General features: G+C 31.2%; 2 protein-coding genes across 2 annotated transcripts; one reads left to right on the top strand and one right to left on the bottom strand.

Annotated features, from left to right (window-relative positions):
• Positions 1-296: 296 nt before the first annotated feature.
• LOC131662063 (nucleotide pyrophosphatase/phosphodiesterase-like) lies at positions 297-5,327 on the top strand. Its single transcript, XM_058931745.1, has 11 exons — positions 297-587; positions 2,790-2,881; positions 2,964-3,039; positions 3,127-3,249; positions 3,348-3,440; positions 3,530-3,659; positions 3,741-3,822; positions 3,923-4,055; positions 4,139-4,344; positions 4,434-4,869; positions 4,959-5,327. The coding sequence occupies exons 1-11, from the start codon at positions 414-416 to the stop codon at positions 5,262-5,264; spliced, it is 1,851 nt and encodes a 616-aa protein (XP_058787728.1). The 5' UTR covers positions 297-413; the 3' UTR covers positions 5,265-5,327.
• Positions 5,328-9,711: 4,384 nt separating this feature from the next.
• Positions 9,712-15,288, bottom strand: LOC131662064 (nucleotide pyrophosphatase/phosphodiesterase-like). The gene is made up of 11 exons (XM_058931746.1): positions 14,988-15,288; positions 12,310-12,401; positions 12,027-12,102; positions 11,813-11,935; positions 11,632-11,724; positions 11,414-11,543; positions 11,248-11,329; positions 11,022-11,154; positions 10,718-10,923; positions 10,198-10,633; positions 9,712-10,108 (listed from the first exon to the last, which is right to left on the bottom strand). The coding sequence occupies exons 1-11, from the start codon at positions 15,159-15,161 to the stop codon at positions 9,803-9,805; spliced, it is 1,851 nt and encodes a 616-aa protein (XP_058787729.1). The 5' UTR covers positions 15,162-15,288; the 3' UTR covers positions 9,712-9,802.
• Positions 15,289-15,473: the final 185 nt, after the last annotated feature.

Below are 15,473 nucleotides of genomic sequence, written 5' to 3'. Positions count from 1 at the left end.
AAAGGAAGTGTAAAAGTCCGCCCTATTGTATCTAAATAAACAATATGTTATAAAAGTACAAATCATAAAGCCCCCGGATGGACATTGTAATGTAATATTTTTATTTTATTTGATTTTTTATATTTATTAAAATTTTGACATTACATAGACACACTATATACAAATACATCTTATACCAAATGTCAAATTGTAAAATTATTTTTACCACAGTGAGTAAGGACAATTATTACCCATTGACATAAATTCAGCCACCCGTTTTCTATATATAGTCCCTTCCTCTCCACAGTTATGATCATAAGAATCTCTGAGTGAGAGAGTGAAGAAGTATAGCTAGAGAGAGAGGAGGGGGAGTCAAATTCCCAAACTCTCCATTCTAATTAACTTAACTTCATATTTAAAGAGAGATTTAAAAAATGGTAGGTATAAAAATGATTATGGTAATATTATGCTTCTTTTTCATCAACATGAGGATGAGTTTGGGTGAAATTGGAGAGCAGCCACTTTCAAAAATTGCCATTCACAAAACCATTATTGCTCTCCACACTTCTGCTTCGATTACAGTTTCTCCATTCGTGCTTGGCAATAAGGTATAAAAAAATCAATTTCAATATGTTACTTTGACATGTTATTCTTTTCGTATCTATTTGATTTTTATCCTTACAGTGGTTCGTGGTGGGGATGTCTGGATTCCTTCCTAGGTTAAAAATTGGATGCAGTTTCTTTTCACACTCACTGTGCATCAATTGTTGGATTGGGATAAGATAGTTTAAACTTTAAAAGACGCAGATTTTAGTTTTTGATTTATAATTTAAAATAGAAAATTTAAATTTAAACCGTTCGATAATGATACCGAATTTGTAAATGCATGCACGAGTAACTTTGCAGAGAATATCTATACACTTAAAAAACACACTACTCAATGTATTTTAAGATTGGTCATTATATCTGAGTTAAGATTCTCTCTATTACATTCAGACTATTTAAAATCTAACTTATTTAAATTTTAATTTATTAATTATATTTTTAAATCCTCTATTTTCTCTTATTTACGAAATTGATCTATTTATTTTAAATTTTAGCAGTTTTAGTCCTCCGTTTTTTTAGTATAAAGATAGAATATCTCTTTTTAGAGTCAAATTAAATATGCATTATTTTCAACTTATTTTAAGATTAAATTATGTATTTGTAACATAATCTATCACTATTTTAATTTCATAAAAGTGTTTATAATACGTATTTTTTTAAACCAATAATTCACTCTCTCACAATAGATCTTCTCATGGTTAGGTTAATAAAGTGGTGTTGAATATCAAACTAATATTTTAGCTATGGTTAATAATTGATGTAATTTAATTAATTTTTTGAATTGTTAAAGAAATTCTATAGTTACCACTATATACCACTTGGTTATAAATTTTTTATGATATGCTAGCATTATTTTTTTGAGACAACTTTATCACGCATTTTATATAGGAGGTAACTTTATCCAATTTTTTGAGTTGGATAGATAAAAATTCACCTTATTTTTTTATTTTTTATTTTTTATTTTCTAACTAACATAAAAAACCTTCTACTTGAAAATTTCATATAATTTACATCAATTATCAACCATAGCTAAGATAAGTTTAATATTGAACACAACTTCATTAACCATAACATCTTCAAGCTTAAAGATATGTTGTGCGAGTGCTAAATATTTATTTGAAAATAAGTATAATAAACACTTTTAAGAAATTAAATTAAAATAGTGATAGATGATTTAATCTTAAAATGAATAGAAAATAATTTATATCTTAATTTTCCTCATTCTATGAAAAGACGTATTCTATCTTTGTAAAAAAAAAAAAAGGATATTGTTAGGATTGGATAAATTTGAACCTTTTGATTGAAACAGACTAATCTGTTATCTTTTTTGTATAAATGGATTAGTCAAGTCGGATGCCAGATTGATTCGATTGCTTAATTTGAGTTGTATAGAATTTTTTTGGTCGGACTCGGATGATTATTTTTGACTCGTCAAAAATCGAACTCAACCGAATTCAATCAATATTTATTTTATTTATTTTTTATTATTATAAAGCTAACTCATCATACAAATAGAGTTCATAATATTCTCAAATTATTATCATTTTCATAATTCAATAATGATATTGATATTTACAAAAATACAAGACGTGTAATATTAAATTATGATAGATTTTAAAATAAAATAAAATGTTTGCAAATTTTATAAAAAATCAGTCATTTTTATAAATGAGAAAAAAGGATATGCAATTTTTACACTGTCAACCAATCACAACCATGTATCCAATTAAAACACAATTTTAATTTAAAAAGACTAATATGACATGACAGATTTTGATTGATTGTACATGTAAAGTTAGTTTACACTGTCAGTGCACTACCTTTAAACTCTTTATAAATTTATCTGATAAATATTAAATTGATAAAATCAACCAAATTTATCCAAACCCACCAAAAATCGAAATCTTATCTGTCAAAATTGAGTCTTAAGAATGAAACTACAGTTTGTATTGAATTTAAATTTTTGAATCGAAACCGATCCGAACCGATTGTCCTGCCCTTATACTATTTTGGTAAAAGTTAGTTTCTCTGACACATGCAATAATGTATTACGTATTGGTGTGTGAATCACTTAAATTGGTTGGCCACAAATTCATAATAAAACAAACAAACAACAACGTGTATCACATGTTATTAATTATATTGTTAATTTTAAATATTTTCATAAAATAAAATAAAGTTACATTTCTAAATGATTATTGCAGAACGAGGATGTAGAATGGGTGACAGTAGAACTTGAGTCTCCTGAGCCTGCCATTGATGACTGGGTTGGAGTTTTTTCTCCAGGAAACTTAAAGTAACATATAACTTTTTCTCATAACAATTCATATTAATTCCTTCATGCCAAAACAATTCATATATATTTTTTCATATCATAGTTCATCAACATGTCCACCAACCCCTGGTGCCACCAGCAAGAAACAGCCTCCATATATATGCACAGCCCCGATAAAGGTAATGCACATGAACAAATTAACAAGAATCAAAGAATTTCTTATGTTTTTTAATATACACTAATAATTTGAATATAATTTGTAACAGTATAAGTATGCCAACCATTCAAATCCAAACTACGGAAAGACAGGAAAAACTACTTTGAAGTTCCGATTGATCAATCAACGTTCAGATTTTTCCTTTGCATTATTTTCAGGTGGATTATCCAATGTAAGTTAAATTTTGTATTCTTGTTTTTGTTATAAAAAAATTCTTGCTATATTATGTCTTATTCATCTAAATAGTATTTTTTTGATTAAACATTGCAGCCTCAACTTGTGGCAGTTTCCAACTCCATTGCATTTGCAAACCCTAAAGCACCGGTGTATCCCCGACTTGCTAATGGGAAATCTTGGAATGAAGTAAGTTTATCTACTTGCTTCTGTAATTGTTGTATGAAATGAACTGTCTAACATAACATGATCTTAAGAAATTTTTTCATCTATGACAGATGACAGTTACTTGGACAAGTGGATATGACGTAGATGAAGCGGTACCCTTTGTGGAATGGGGTCCAAAGGGAGGAAGACAGATAAAATCTGCTGCAGGAACATTGACATTTAATCGTAACAGCATGTGTGGTAAGTGTTATTACACTATCAAGATTATACATGAAACTTTTAACAATTTAAGCATAATGAGGAAAATTTGTTGATCATTAGGTGAACCTGCACGAACTGTTGGCTGGCGCGATCCTGGTTTTATACACACAAGTTTCCTTAAAGAACTTTGGCCAAATATGAGGTGTTGATTCGATTATTTTAATGTTTATGATAGAGTTTGTTAGTATTAGTTGGTAGAGTTTGTTCTGAAAGCTGAGCATCCTCTCTTGTTCTTCCATCAGGTACACCTATAGGTTGGGGCATTTCTTGTCTGACGGCTCTTATGTATGGAGTAAGAGGTATTCGTTCAAGGCATCTCCATATCCTGGACAGAACTCATTACAACGTGTAATCATATTTGGTGACATGGGAAAGGTAGCATTGAATATTTTAAGCATTATTAGTACTACAATGGAGAGACCGGAAAATACTTATTTTGGTTTTGCATGTTTCTTTAGGCCGAGCGTGATGGTTCAAACGAATATGCTAATTACCAACCTGGTTCACTTAACACCACAGACCAACTCATCAATGATTTAGAAAATTATGACATTGTTTTCCACATAGGAGATATGCCATATGCAAATGGATACATCTCACAGTGGGATCAATTCACAGCTCAAGTGCAAGAAATTTCTTCAACTGTTCCATATATGATAGCAAGGTCCATTTGCTTGTGCTTGCAATCATTTTTCCCATTGATATTTGAATTTAGTTTTGCATTTATTTATATCACATTTATTCATATTTCAGCGGAAATCATGAACGTGATTGGCCAAACACTGGATCATTCTTCAACACTCCGGATTCTGGTGGAGAATGTGGTGTTCCTGCAGAAACCATGTATTATTTTCCTGCTGAGAATAGAGCCAAATTCTGGTATGCAACAGATTATGGCATGTTTCGTTTCTGTATAGCAGACAGTGAGCATGACTGGAGAGAAGGATCAGAACAGTACAAATTCATTGAGAATTGTCTTGCAACGGTAGACCGAAAACAACAACCATGGTTAATCTTCGCAGCGCATCGCCCCCTCGGTTACTCCTCTAATGCTTGGTATGCCAAGGAGGGCTCATTTGAAGAGCCCATGGGAAGGGAAAGTTTGCAAGGGCTATGGCAGAAGTACAAAGTAGACATTGCATTTTATGGTCATGTCCATAACTATGAAAGAGTATGCCCCATTTATCAGGTATATACCAAGTCGCGATTTGTTGTCTGTTTGTCTTATATTTTTGTATAATTTATATTTTATATATTATTCAAATGTTTTTTATGCAGAACCAATGTGTGAATAAGGAGAAACATCATTACTCAGGCACTGTGAATGGAACAATTCATGTGGTTGTTGGTGGAGGGGGAAGTCACTTGTCAGACTTCACCACATCACCCCCTGCTTGGAGTATTTTCAGGGATAGAGACTATGGTTTTGGCAAACTAACTGCATTCAATCACTCATATCTGTTGTTTGAGTACAAGAAAAGTAGTGATGGAAAAGTGTATGACTCTTTCACCATATCAAGGGACTACAGAGATGTCTTAGCTTGTGTGCATGATGGTTGTGAGAAAACCACCTTGGCACTATAACTGATGTAATCCTTGAGATGAAATAAAACATTATCGAAATAAATAAATGGTGATTATTATTAATGATTTGCCACCTTTTATGGTACAACTCAGTTCTATATTATACCATTATTACTTGCTCGGTAGATAATTGGTCTAAAAATCTACCTTTTATGATACAAATACCACTCTAAATATTTTTCAAACAAGGAAAAATTCAAATAATTCTCTAAAGAGATTTCAATAGTATTTGTTTGACCACTCCAAATAACTTTTCAAACAATGAGCAAATCAAATAATTCTCTAAAAAAAAATTCAATAATGATTATTTGATCACTCTAAATAATTTTGCAAACGAAGAGAAACTTAAATTATTTGCAAAATACAATTCAAGAAAATACTTAGAAAATTGAACGAGTAAAAAGAAAAAGAAATTTGAAGAATTCAAAAACACGGAATAAAGAAAATGAGGAAGGAAAAACTCAATAATTCTTTGTTTATTTTGGAATGAAACATGTGTATTACTTGTATAATAAAGTAAGCTAGCTAAGGAATGTAACCTAAGCAAAGTGGGATTTAGTGTTTTCTCCATTAACACCTAAATGCGCACATTGATATATTGACATGTTTCAATAGTTCTCCCACTTGAATTTAAAAAAGTGTTTTGAAAATAACGCCAAACATTTTTAAGATTGTGCATATCAGAGGTGTCTATAAATGGAACATTTGAATAGCAAGTAAGATTGTGATTCAACAAGAATAACTCAATTGTCTTAAACTCTATCTCAAACATCAAACTCATACACAATCTTTTTTTAGGGTATATTCTAAAAGCTCGTGTTTCAACACCCATGCACGTCTATCCCAATTTAGTGAATGATCTAGGAATTATGTCTCAAAATTCTATAGTAACCACGTTAAGTGAACTTGTCAATATTCATTACTTGGTCTACTTGTAAACCCATACAACAATCCTATGACATATGCAATGTCGGGTCTAATATAATCATTTGCATACCATCATTAATGACATGAAGGTTTAATCCAAATATGAGTAAGTTTTCTACATAGATACATAAGATAATCCAAATGTTATTTTCAGATTTTGTAATAATCACATTTGTCACTTTCGTTCACTTTGTATCCATTCGATATTATTATTAAGTTATCACTCATGTAATTGCTTTCAAGCTTGTTTTAGATCATACAAAGACTTATCTAACTTATGAACCTTATTTTCTTTCCGATGAGTCACAAATCCTTCTGGTTGGTCCATATAGACTTCTTCTTCTAAGTCATCATTTAAAAATATTTCTTAACACCCATTTGGTGCACTATTAAGTTATAAATAATAACAATTAAAGTCAGTATCCTAATGGATGTAATTTTAGTTAGTGGGAAAAAAGTATCGAAGAAATCTATATTTTCTCTTATCCTAAAACATTTGGCTACAAGGCAAGCCTTGTGCTTATCAACTAGTCTATCGGATTTTAGTTTCTTTTTTAAAATCCATTTATAACTGATTAGTTTGCAACCATAAGGATAGTCTACTAAAGGTTATGTCCTTTTATACTCTAGAGAATCTATCTCATTGTTAATAACTTTTTTCCACACATCTGCATCTAGATGTGAGAAGGCTTCTTAAAGATTTGTTAAATCTTCTTCTACTATATAAGTCGCGAAATCGGGCCCATAGTCTTTAGAAACTCTTACTCTTTAATTCGTCGAAGTTTTGTTTCTACATCATTGTTGCTTTTGGTGTTTTTTATCACAAGAATGAGATTAGATTTGAAATGAAATTAATATTCATTTGATTCTATGATTACTTTAGCATTTAGTTCATAAAACCTATATGACTTATTTTATACTACATAACCAATAACTACACATTCACTCACTCTACTAGTGAGTTTAACTCGATTCAGATCCGAAATTATGACATAAGCCAGACAACCCAAAGTTATGAAATAAGACAAGTTTGATTGTATTTTCTTCAATATCTCATAAAGAGAGATCTTATTTTTAGATTTCAGAACTTTATTCAGGACATAGCAAACAATCAATAAAATATTCCTCCTCTAGTGAGATGCAATACCATAATTCAACATAATAGTGACTAGATCAACAAGACTTTTGTACTAGTTAAAAAGTAAAAGTGTGTATGGTATCTCTACAAGGATATGGGATACCCAGAGGCCTTAGAAGTTTTATAACAGCTAGGGTGGTTGGGGTTTTCCTGCGGTGGCGAGAAGCCCTCTATGGTGGAGTTTATGGTGGTATGAGAGGCCAACTTATGTATGGTGAGAGGCTCTGTGATATGTATAATGCTAGTTACGTTATAACCTATCTTTTACCCTCAAAAAGTCATATATAGAGGATTTTGGGCCTAAAGTTTAGAAAATCCTAAGAGATGGTAACTATTCCCCGCTGATTGGGAGAGGTTATTGACTGCCTATTTTTCAGGAAGTCGTGGTATGACTCAGTTTGCATGATGAATATAGGGATAATGACATTGTGCTTGTATCTTATTATGAGGGTGGCCCCCCATACTATGTAAAGGTAACACCCATGCGACACCTCACACAGAGGGACCCCTGTGCCGCCCCTATTTAGGATTCTCGCAAATATAACACTACACACTCCCTTAGACACGAGCATTTGTAGTGTTTTTATGGCTTATTTCAAGTTCTGTCTCGCAGTCTAAGGCAAGCCTTTTGTAAGAGACATGTTCAATATTTTGGGACGTGTCCCTTTTAAATGGGAGGCGAGTCCTCCACTTTGGGGAGAGTGCCTCAGGTGAAGATGACCTTTTTAATGAGAGACGAGTCCCTCATCTGAAGGTGGTCTTTTTAATGAGAGGTGGACCCTTTTTGTATTAGCCTAAGTCCCCCTAATTGGGATGAGTCACCTCACTCCTGCCAGATGTCTCCTGATTAACTAGGATGTTAGTTGGGGATGTCAATTAATCATTCACACGACCACACATACTACAATTTAATAAAAGCATTGATTGCCTATTTTTTGAGACACTAAACACTTGCTACATGCAGAAGCATGCTGATTTTTTCGAAATTTTAAGGATCCTAAAAGGTTCCTTGTGATTTTAACTTCCTTATTAAAACTTCTCCTTTCACTTTATTTCTCTATTTTGTTCTTACAACTCCTGCAAGCTCTTTCGAACTGTCTAGCTCCTATACAAACCCCTTGTTGGAATACGTTTGGTTCCGTAACTATCCTTAAGTTTTGATGATAAAAAAACATACAATATATGGAGAAAATTTTGTACTCTAATAGTTTTGATAAGTGCGCAAATTTTGATAAGCAAACTCTGGACAAGTAAGTTCTGGACTCTGGACTAGTGAAACTCTAAACTCTGAACAAGCAAACTCTGAACTTCTGACATCAAACACACTATAAACCAATGGAAGAATACAAAGACGTACGCTAAAAGAAGTCAAGCTTCTTGATTGTTAAGTTAATGCATTTGTAAGCATCCATCCAAAATGACATTGATAATTCAAGCGCGAGAAGTCTCAGGAATCCGAACTATAAAGACTCTGAAGTCTCATTCTCATCAAGTTCTGAAGATAGACTCCAAACTATAAAGACTATGAAGTCTCATTCTCATCAAGTTCTGTTGAATGTGCATGCCACCAACATTATCACCATAGTAATTATGCACATATATACATCTATATAATTATCTCAAAATGACACAATTCATCATCAACACGATCGATAAAATATTATTTCACAATTATAATAATTCGTTTATCCGCCACTAAAACAACTACAAAATAAAACAATACTTACCTCCTATAATTTTAAGAATACAAATTATTCACTTTAATTCATGCAATGCAGTAAACTAATTTAAGAAATCTCCCTATTCGCTTACTTTAAGAAAGCCTAACATATATGTGTATATGTTTGATATTGGTTCTAGTTCTCTTTTTTTCTTTATAAATATATTAACTCAATCTCATCTACCACATCATATTATATACTGTATCATATTATATACTGTATGTGAATAATCAATTGCTACTATCCATGGTGACATGATACCATAAGTGCATCCTCATATGAATCATTTCCACGGTATTGTATAATAAAAAGTTATGACTGTAGCAAACACCATATAAAATATGCATATTAAAATGAAGTCTACTTATATAACTTATGTCATAAAGAAACAAACTATTAAAATATGTTTATGATATTTAAAATGAAGCCTACATATATGATTATATTTGGGAAGTTGCCGTGGTCACAGTACTTTGTGAGGCGGAACGGCTTTTCTGTGGCAGCTAGTATGAAACACAAATATAAAAAATGAACTATAATATAAGGTTATGCATATAGAAAGGTACTGAGTTTGAACTCGAAGCTTGTCCTGTATAGACATATCTATGTCCTCTACCACCAGATACATGAAACCGTGCTTTTGACTCATAACAACAGTAAATATCATTAACAATAATCAATATTTATTTATTTCGAAAACGTTTTATTTCATTTCAAGGACTACATCAGTTACAATATTATAGACTCATAACTCATGTTGCCAAGGTGGTTTTCTCACAACCATCATGCACACAAGCTAAGACATCTCTATAGTCCCTTGATATGGTGAAAGAGTCATACACCTTTCCATCACTACTTTTCTTATACTCAAACAACAGATATGAGTGATTGAATGCTGTCAGTTTGCCAAAACCATAGTCTCTATCCCTGAAAATACTCCAAACAGGAGGTGATGCAGTGAAGTCTGATAAGTGACTTCCTCCTCCTCCAACAACCACATGAATTGTTCCATTCACAGTGCCTGAGTAATGATGTTTTTCCTTGTTCACACATTGGTTCTGCAACAAAAACATTTGAATAATATATAAAATATAAATTATATAGAAATATAAGACAAGCAGACAACAAACCCCGACTTGGTATATACCTGATAAATAGGGCATACTCTTTCATAGTTATGGACGTGACCATAAAATGCAATGTCTACTTTATATTTCTGCCAAAGTCCTTGCAAACTTTCCCTTCCCATGGGCTCTTCGAATGAGCCTTCCATGGCATACCAAGAGTTAGAAGAGTAACCGAGGGGGCGATGTGCTGCAAAGATTAACCATGGTTGTTGTTTTCGATCTACCGTTGCAAGACAATTCTCAATGAATTTGTACTGTTCAGATCCTTCTCTCCAGTCATGCTCGCTGTCTGCTATACAAAAACGAAACATGCCGTAATCTGTTGCATACCAGAATTTGGCTCTATTCTCAGCAGGAAAATAGTACATGGTTTCTGCAGGAACACCACATTCTCCCCCAGAATCCGGAGTGTCGAAGAATGATCCAGTGTTTGGCCAATCACGTTCATGATTTCCACTGAAATATGAATGAATGTGATATAAATAAAGGCAAAACTATATTCAAATGTTAATGGAAAAATGATTGCAAGTAGAAACAAACCTTGCTATCATATATGGAACAGTTGAAGAAATTTCTTGCACTTGAGCTGTGAATTGGTCCCACTGTGAGATGTATCCATTTGCATATGGCATATCTCCTATGTGAAAAACAATGTCAAAATTTTCTAAGTCATTGATGAGTTGGTCTGTGGTGTTAAGTGAACCAGGTTGGTAATCAGCATATTCGTTTGAACCATCACGCTCAGCCTAAAGAAACATACAAAACCAGAATAAATATTTTCCAATCTCTGCATTGTAGTACTAATCATGCTTCAAACTTTAAATATTCAATGCTTCAATGCTACCTTTCCCATGTCACCGAATATGATTACACGTTGCAGTGAGTTCTGTCCAGGATATGGAGATGCCTTGAATGAATATCTCTTACTCCATACATAAGAGCCGCCAGACAAGAAATGTCCCAACCTATAGGTGTACCTGATGGAAGAACAAGATAGGTTGCTAAGCTTTCAGAACAAACTCTACCAATTAATTTTAGTGTCATAAACATTAAAACAGTTGAACTGACACCTCGTATTTGGCCAAAGTTCTTTAAGGAAACTCGTGTGTATAAAACCAGGATCGCGCCAGCCAACGGTTCGTGCAGGTTCACCTACAGATCAACAAATTGTCCTCCCTCATATGGTTAAATTGTTAAAAGTTTCATGTATAAACTTGATAGTGTAATAACACTTACCACACATGCTGTTACGATTAAATGTCAATGTTCCTGCAGCTGATTGTATCTGTCTTCCTCCCTTTTGACCCCATTCCACAAACGGTACTGCTTCATCTATATCATAACCACTTGTCCATGTAACTGTCATCTGTCATTGATGAAAAAATTTCTTAAAACCATGTTATGTTAGACAATTCATTCAACAAATATTTCAGAAGCAAAGTCAATAACGTTACTTCATTCCAAGATTTTCCATGAGCAAGTCGGGGATACACGGGCGCTTTAGGATTTGCAAATGCAATGGAGTTAGAAACTGCCACAAGTTGAGGCTGCAATGTTCAATCACATAAATACTAGTTAGATGAATAAGACTTATTGCATACCAAAATCAATATTAGAAGATATATAATAACTTACATTGGATAGTCCACCTGAGAATAATGCAAAGGAAAAATCTGAACGTTGATTGATCAATCGGAACTTCAAAGTAGTTTTTCCTGTCTTTTCGTAGTTTGGATTTGAATGGTTGGCATACTTATACTGTAACAAATTATATTCAAATTATTAGTGTATATTAAGAAACATGAGAAATTCATTCATTAATCTTGTTAATTTGTTCATGTGCAATTACCTTTATTGGGGCTGTGCATATATATGGAGTCTCTACCCATCCAATGCCACCGGGGTTGGGTGCACATGTTGATGAACTGTAATAATATAGGAAAAATATATCATATGAATTAGGTTTTGAATAACAATCGCAGACGCATAAGGACTTTCGCAATTTTGATCAGTACAGATGTTGCGTTAGTGATTACAGTTATCTCTGTATGAATTAACCACAATTTTTTTTTCATGACTATTTTCAAAACCTTAAAATTAATATTAGTAAAAGCTATATGAATGTATGTTACTTTAAGTTTCCTGGAGAAAAAACTCCAACCCAATCATCAATGGCAGGTTCTGGGGAATTAAGTTCTACTGTCACCCATTCTGTATCCTCACCCTGCAATAATCATATAGAAATACAACTGTTAATTTTATTTTATGAAAATATTTAATATTAATTATATATTTAATATTAACTATATAATTAACAACATGTGATACACGTGATTGTTTGTTTAATTCATTATGAATTTGTGACCAACCAATAAAAGTGATTCACTCTCCGATACATTGGGCCCGTTTATTTTGGCTTTTTTTAAAAATGATTTTTATAGTGTTACCAAATTTTGTAAAAAAATTTTTTACAAAGAAACTTTTTATAAAAGCTTCAAATGAAAATTTTGTTTGAATAGTTATTCTTAAAATGTGATTTTAAGTATTTCATCTATTTATGGAAAAACAAAATTGGGTATCAAAATTTCAAAAAATCAATTAAGTTTGAAGCTATTTCAAATAGATTTTCATAAAAATCATTTTTGAAATACAACTTTTTGAAAAAATTATGATTTTGACTAAATTTTGATTTTCAATTATGTATGTTTATGTTATAGGATGTCAAATTAAGTGTTTCATTAGAAAAAACGAATATAAAAAAACTTGTAATATTTTGAAAAATGGTTTTAGAAAATCTATTTTCAAAAATACAAAGAAAAAATCCATTTTTTTTAAAGCTGAAACAAACTGACCCATTATTGCATGTGTCAGAAAAAAATACAATCCTCCAAAGTCCAAACTAATATCCTGTCCTTTTTTTTTTAGTACAACAAAGATAGAATATGTCTATAGAACGGATGAAATTAAGATATAAATTAGGCTTAATTGCAATTTTGGTCCCTCTATTATCATTTTTTTTGGGTTTTGGTCCCCTTATTTTAAAATCTGAAATTTTAGTCTTTTATTTTAGTTTTTTGAGGATTTTGGTCACCTTGCAAATCCGAAGGCAATTTTTAATGAAATGGAACTTATATTGATGACATGTTCGACATAAATCTTAAATAAAATTAGTTTTTTTTTAACAATTCACCGCTGAATTGACATTGACACATCATAATGTGAGCGTTATTTCATTTAAAATTGCCTTCGGATTTGTAGAGGGACCAAAATCCTCAAAAAACTAAAATATAGGGACTAAAATTCCAGATTTTAAAATAGGGGGACCACAACCCATAAAAAAGGATAATAAAGGGACCAAAATTGCAATTAAGCCTATAAATTATTTAACTCTTTCAATTTCAGAAAAAGGGTTTATTATATGCCATTTTTAAATAAATAATTAGATGTATTTTATTTTCAATTGTTTGAAGAATTAATTTCACCAATTGGAGCATGATTTCTGTATACTCTCTATATTTTTATATTTTAAATAAAAATTATATTTTTAAAATATTGAGTATTTGACATATTTAAATTTATATATAGATAAAATATATAAATTCTTCAAAAACTTTAAATGTTGGATTTTTAATTAATAATTAATAAAGGGAGTATAATATTTAACATATTTTCATATTTAATACATATTTACTTATATTTTTTTCAATAATATTTTTTATGTTGATTAGAAATGAATTATAACCACAAAAAACTGAATGCGTGAAAAGCATTAAAAATATATGCCGGCAGGAATATATATTTAGTAAAAATTATTAAATAGTTTTTGTTCTTGTAAGTTGATGCAATTTTGATTTTAACTTTTATATTTTTAAATAAATTTTTTATGTTAAAAGAAATTTTGTCTTCGTCCTTAAACTTAAAATTTATAAGAAAATTCGAAACTTTTTTGCAAATTTTAATTTTATAGAAAAAATAATAAAAAAATTAATTCAAGAATAATTGACGAAAACCAAAATCTTACCAACTTACTTTTCTCGAGGATTTACCTATATAATCCAAAATTGTAAACAGGGAATCAAATCTTTGCAAAATATCCTATTGAGGCTTTATGTATAATTGAGTAAAAAAAGGAAAAGATATCATTCCATATATATCCGGTCATATTTTTTGTGATGAATTCTTATCTACCCAACTCAAAATATTGGGTAAGGTTACTTCCTGTGTAAAATATCTTGAAAACAACAATTAATTGTTAAATTTAATAAATATTTAATTGTGTTAAAATTAGATGGCATCATATGAATGGTTGAATGTACACTACCTAACTTTTTGTGATGGGTAGAGAAATTGTCCCATTTTTTTAATATTTCAGTCCATATATATATATATATATATATATATATATATATATATATATATATATATATATATATATATATATATATATATATGTGTGTGTGTGATTGTCTTATTTTAAGTTCTCATAATTGTGACTTGTGAGAGTGTTATTTTCCATCATGTATTAAGACGTCAGAATATGATAAAATATTACTACCAGGCGGTATAGAGGTAACTATCAAACTTCTTTAATTAGCCATTAAAAATAAATAAATCTCCATCAAATGGTCACTATGCTGTCTATGCATCATACTGGTTTCTTTTTTTTCTTTCTTCTTGTAAACGCTGTTGAAGTAAAGTACCATACTCACAACAATAGAAGTAGCAAGTAAAATCAAGGGGTGTAGTGCAGAAAGTGAAAACCTAGGAACAATACTATGTTATAGTAATATGTTAAAAGTTGATTTTATACCTTATTTCCAAGCAGAAATGGGGAAGCTGTAATAGAGGCAGAACTGTGGAGTGCAAGAACGGTTTTGTGAATGGCAATCTTTGACAGTGGTTGTTCTCCAATTTCACCCAAACTCATCCTCATGTTCATGAAGAAGAAGCACAATATTACCAAAATCGTTTTAACACCTACCATTTTTTAAAGAACAAAAGTTATATCTCTCTTTAAATATGAAGTTAAGTTAATTAGAATGGAGACTTTGGGAATTTGACTCCCCCTCCTCTCTCTCTAGCTATACTTCTTCTCTCTCCTCAGAGATTCTTATAATCATAACTGTGGAGTGGAAGAGATTATATATAGAAAAAGGGATAAGAGTAGGTAACACATGTTAGCCATGGTGTGGCTATAGCTACACCAATTTTTTTTTGATATATACTTGTAACAAACTCGTGCGTTTGCACGGGTTCTGGTACGGGACGCACATTTGTTTAGATATATATTTTTTAA

This window comes from Vicia villosa, linkage group LG3 (assembly GCF_029867415.1).
Source record: "Vicia villosa cultivar HV-30 ecotype Madison, WI linkage group LG3, Vvil1.0, whole genome shotgun sequence".
NCBI lineage: Eukaryota > Viridiplantae > Streptophyta > Magnoliopsida > Fabales > Fabaceae > Vicia > Vicia villosa.
This window is presented reverse-complemented; position numbering and strand designations above follow the sequence as displayed.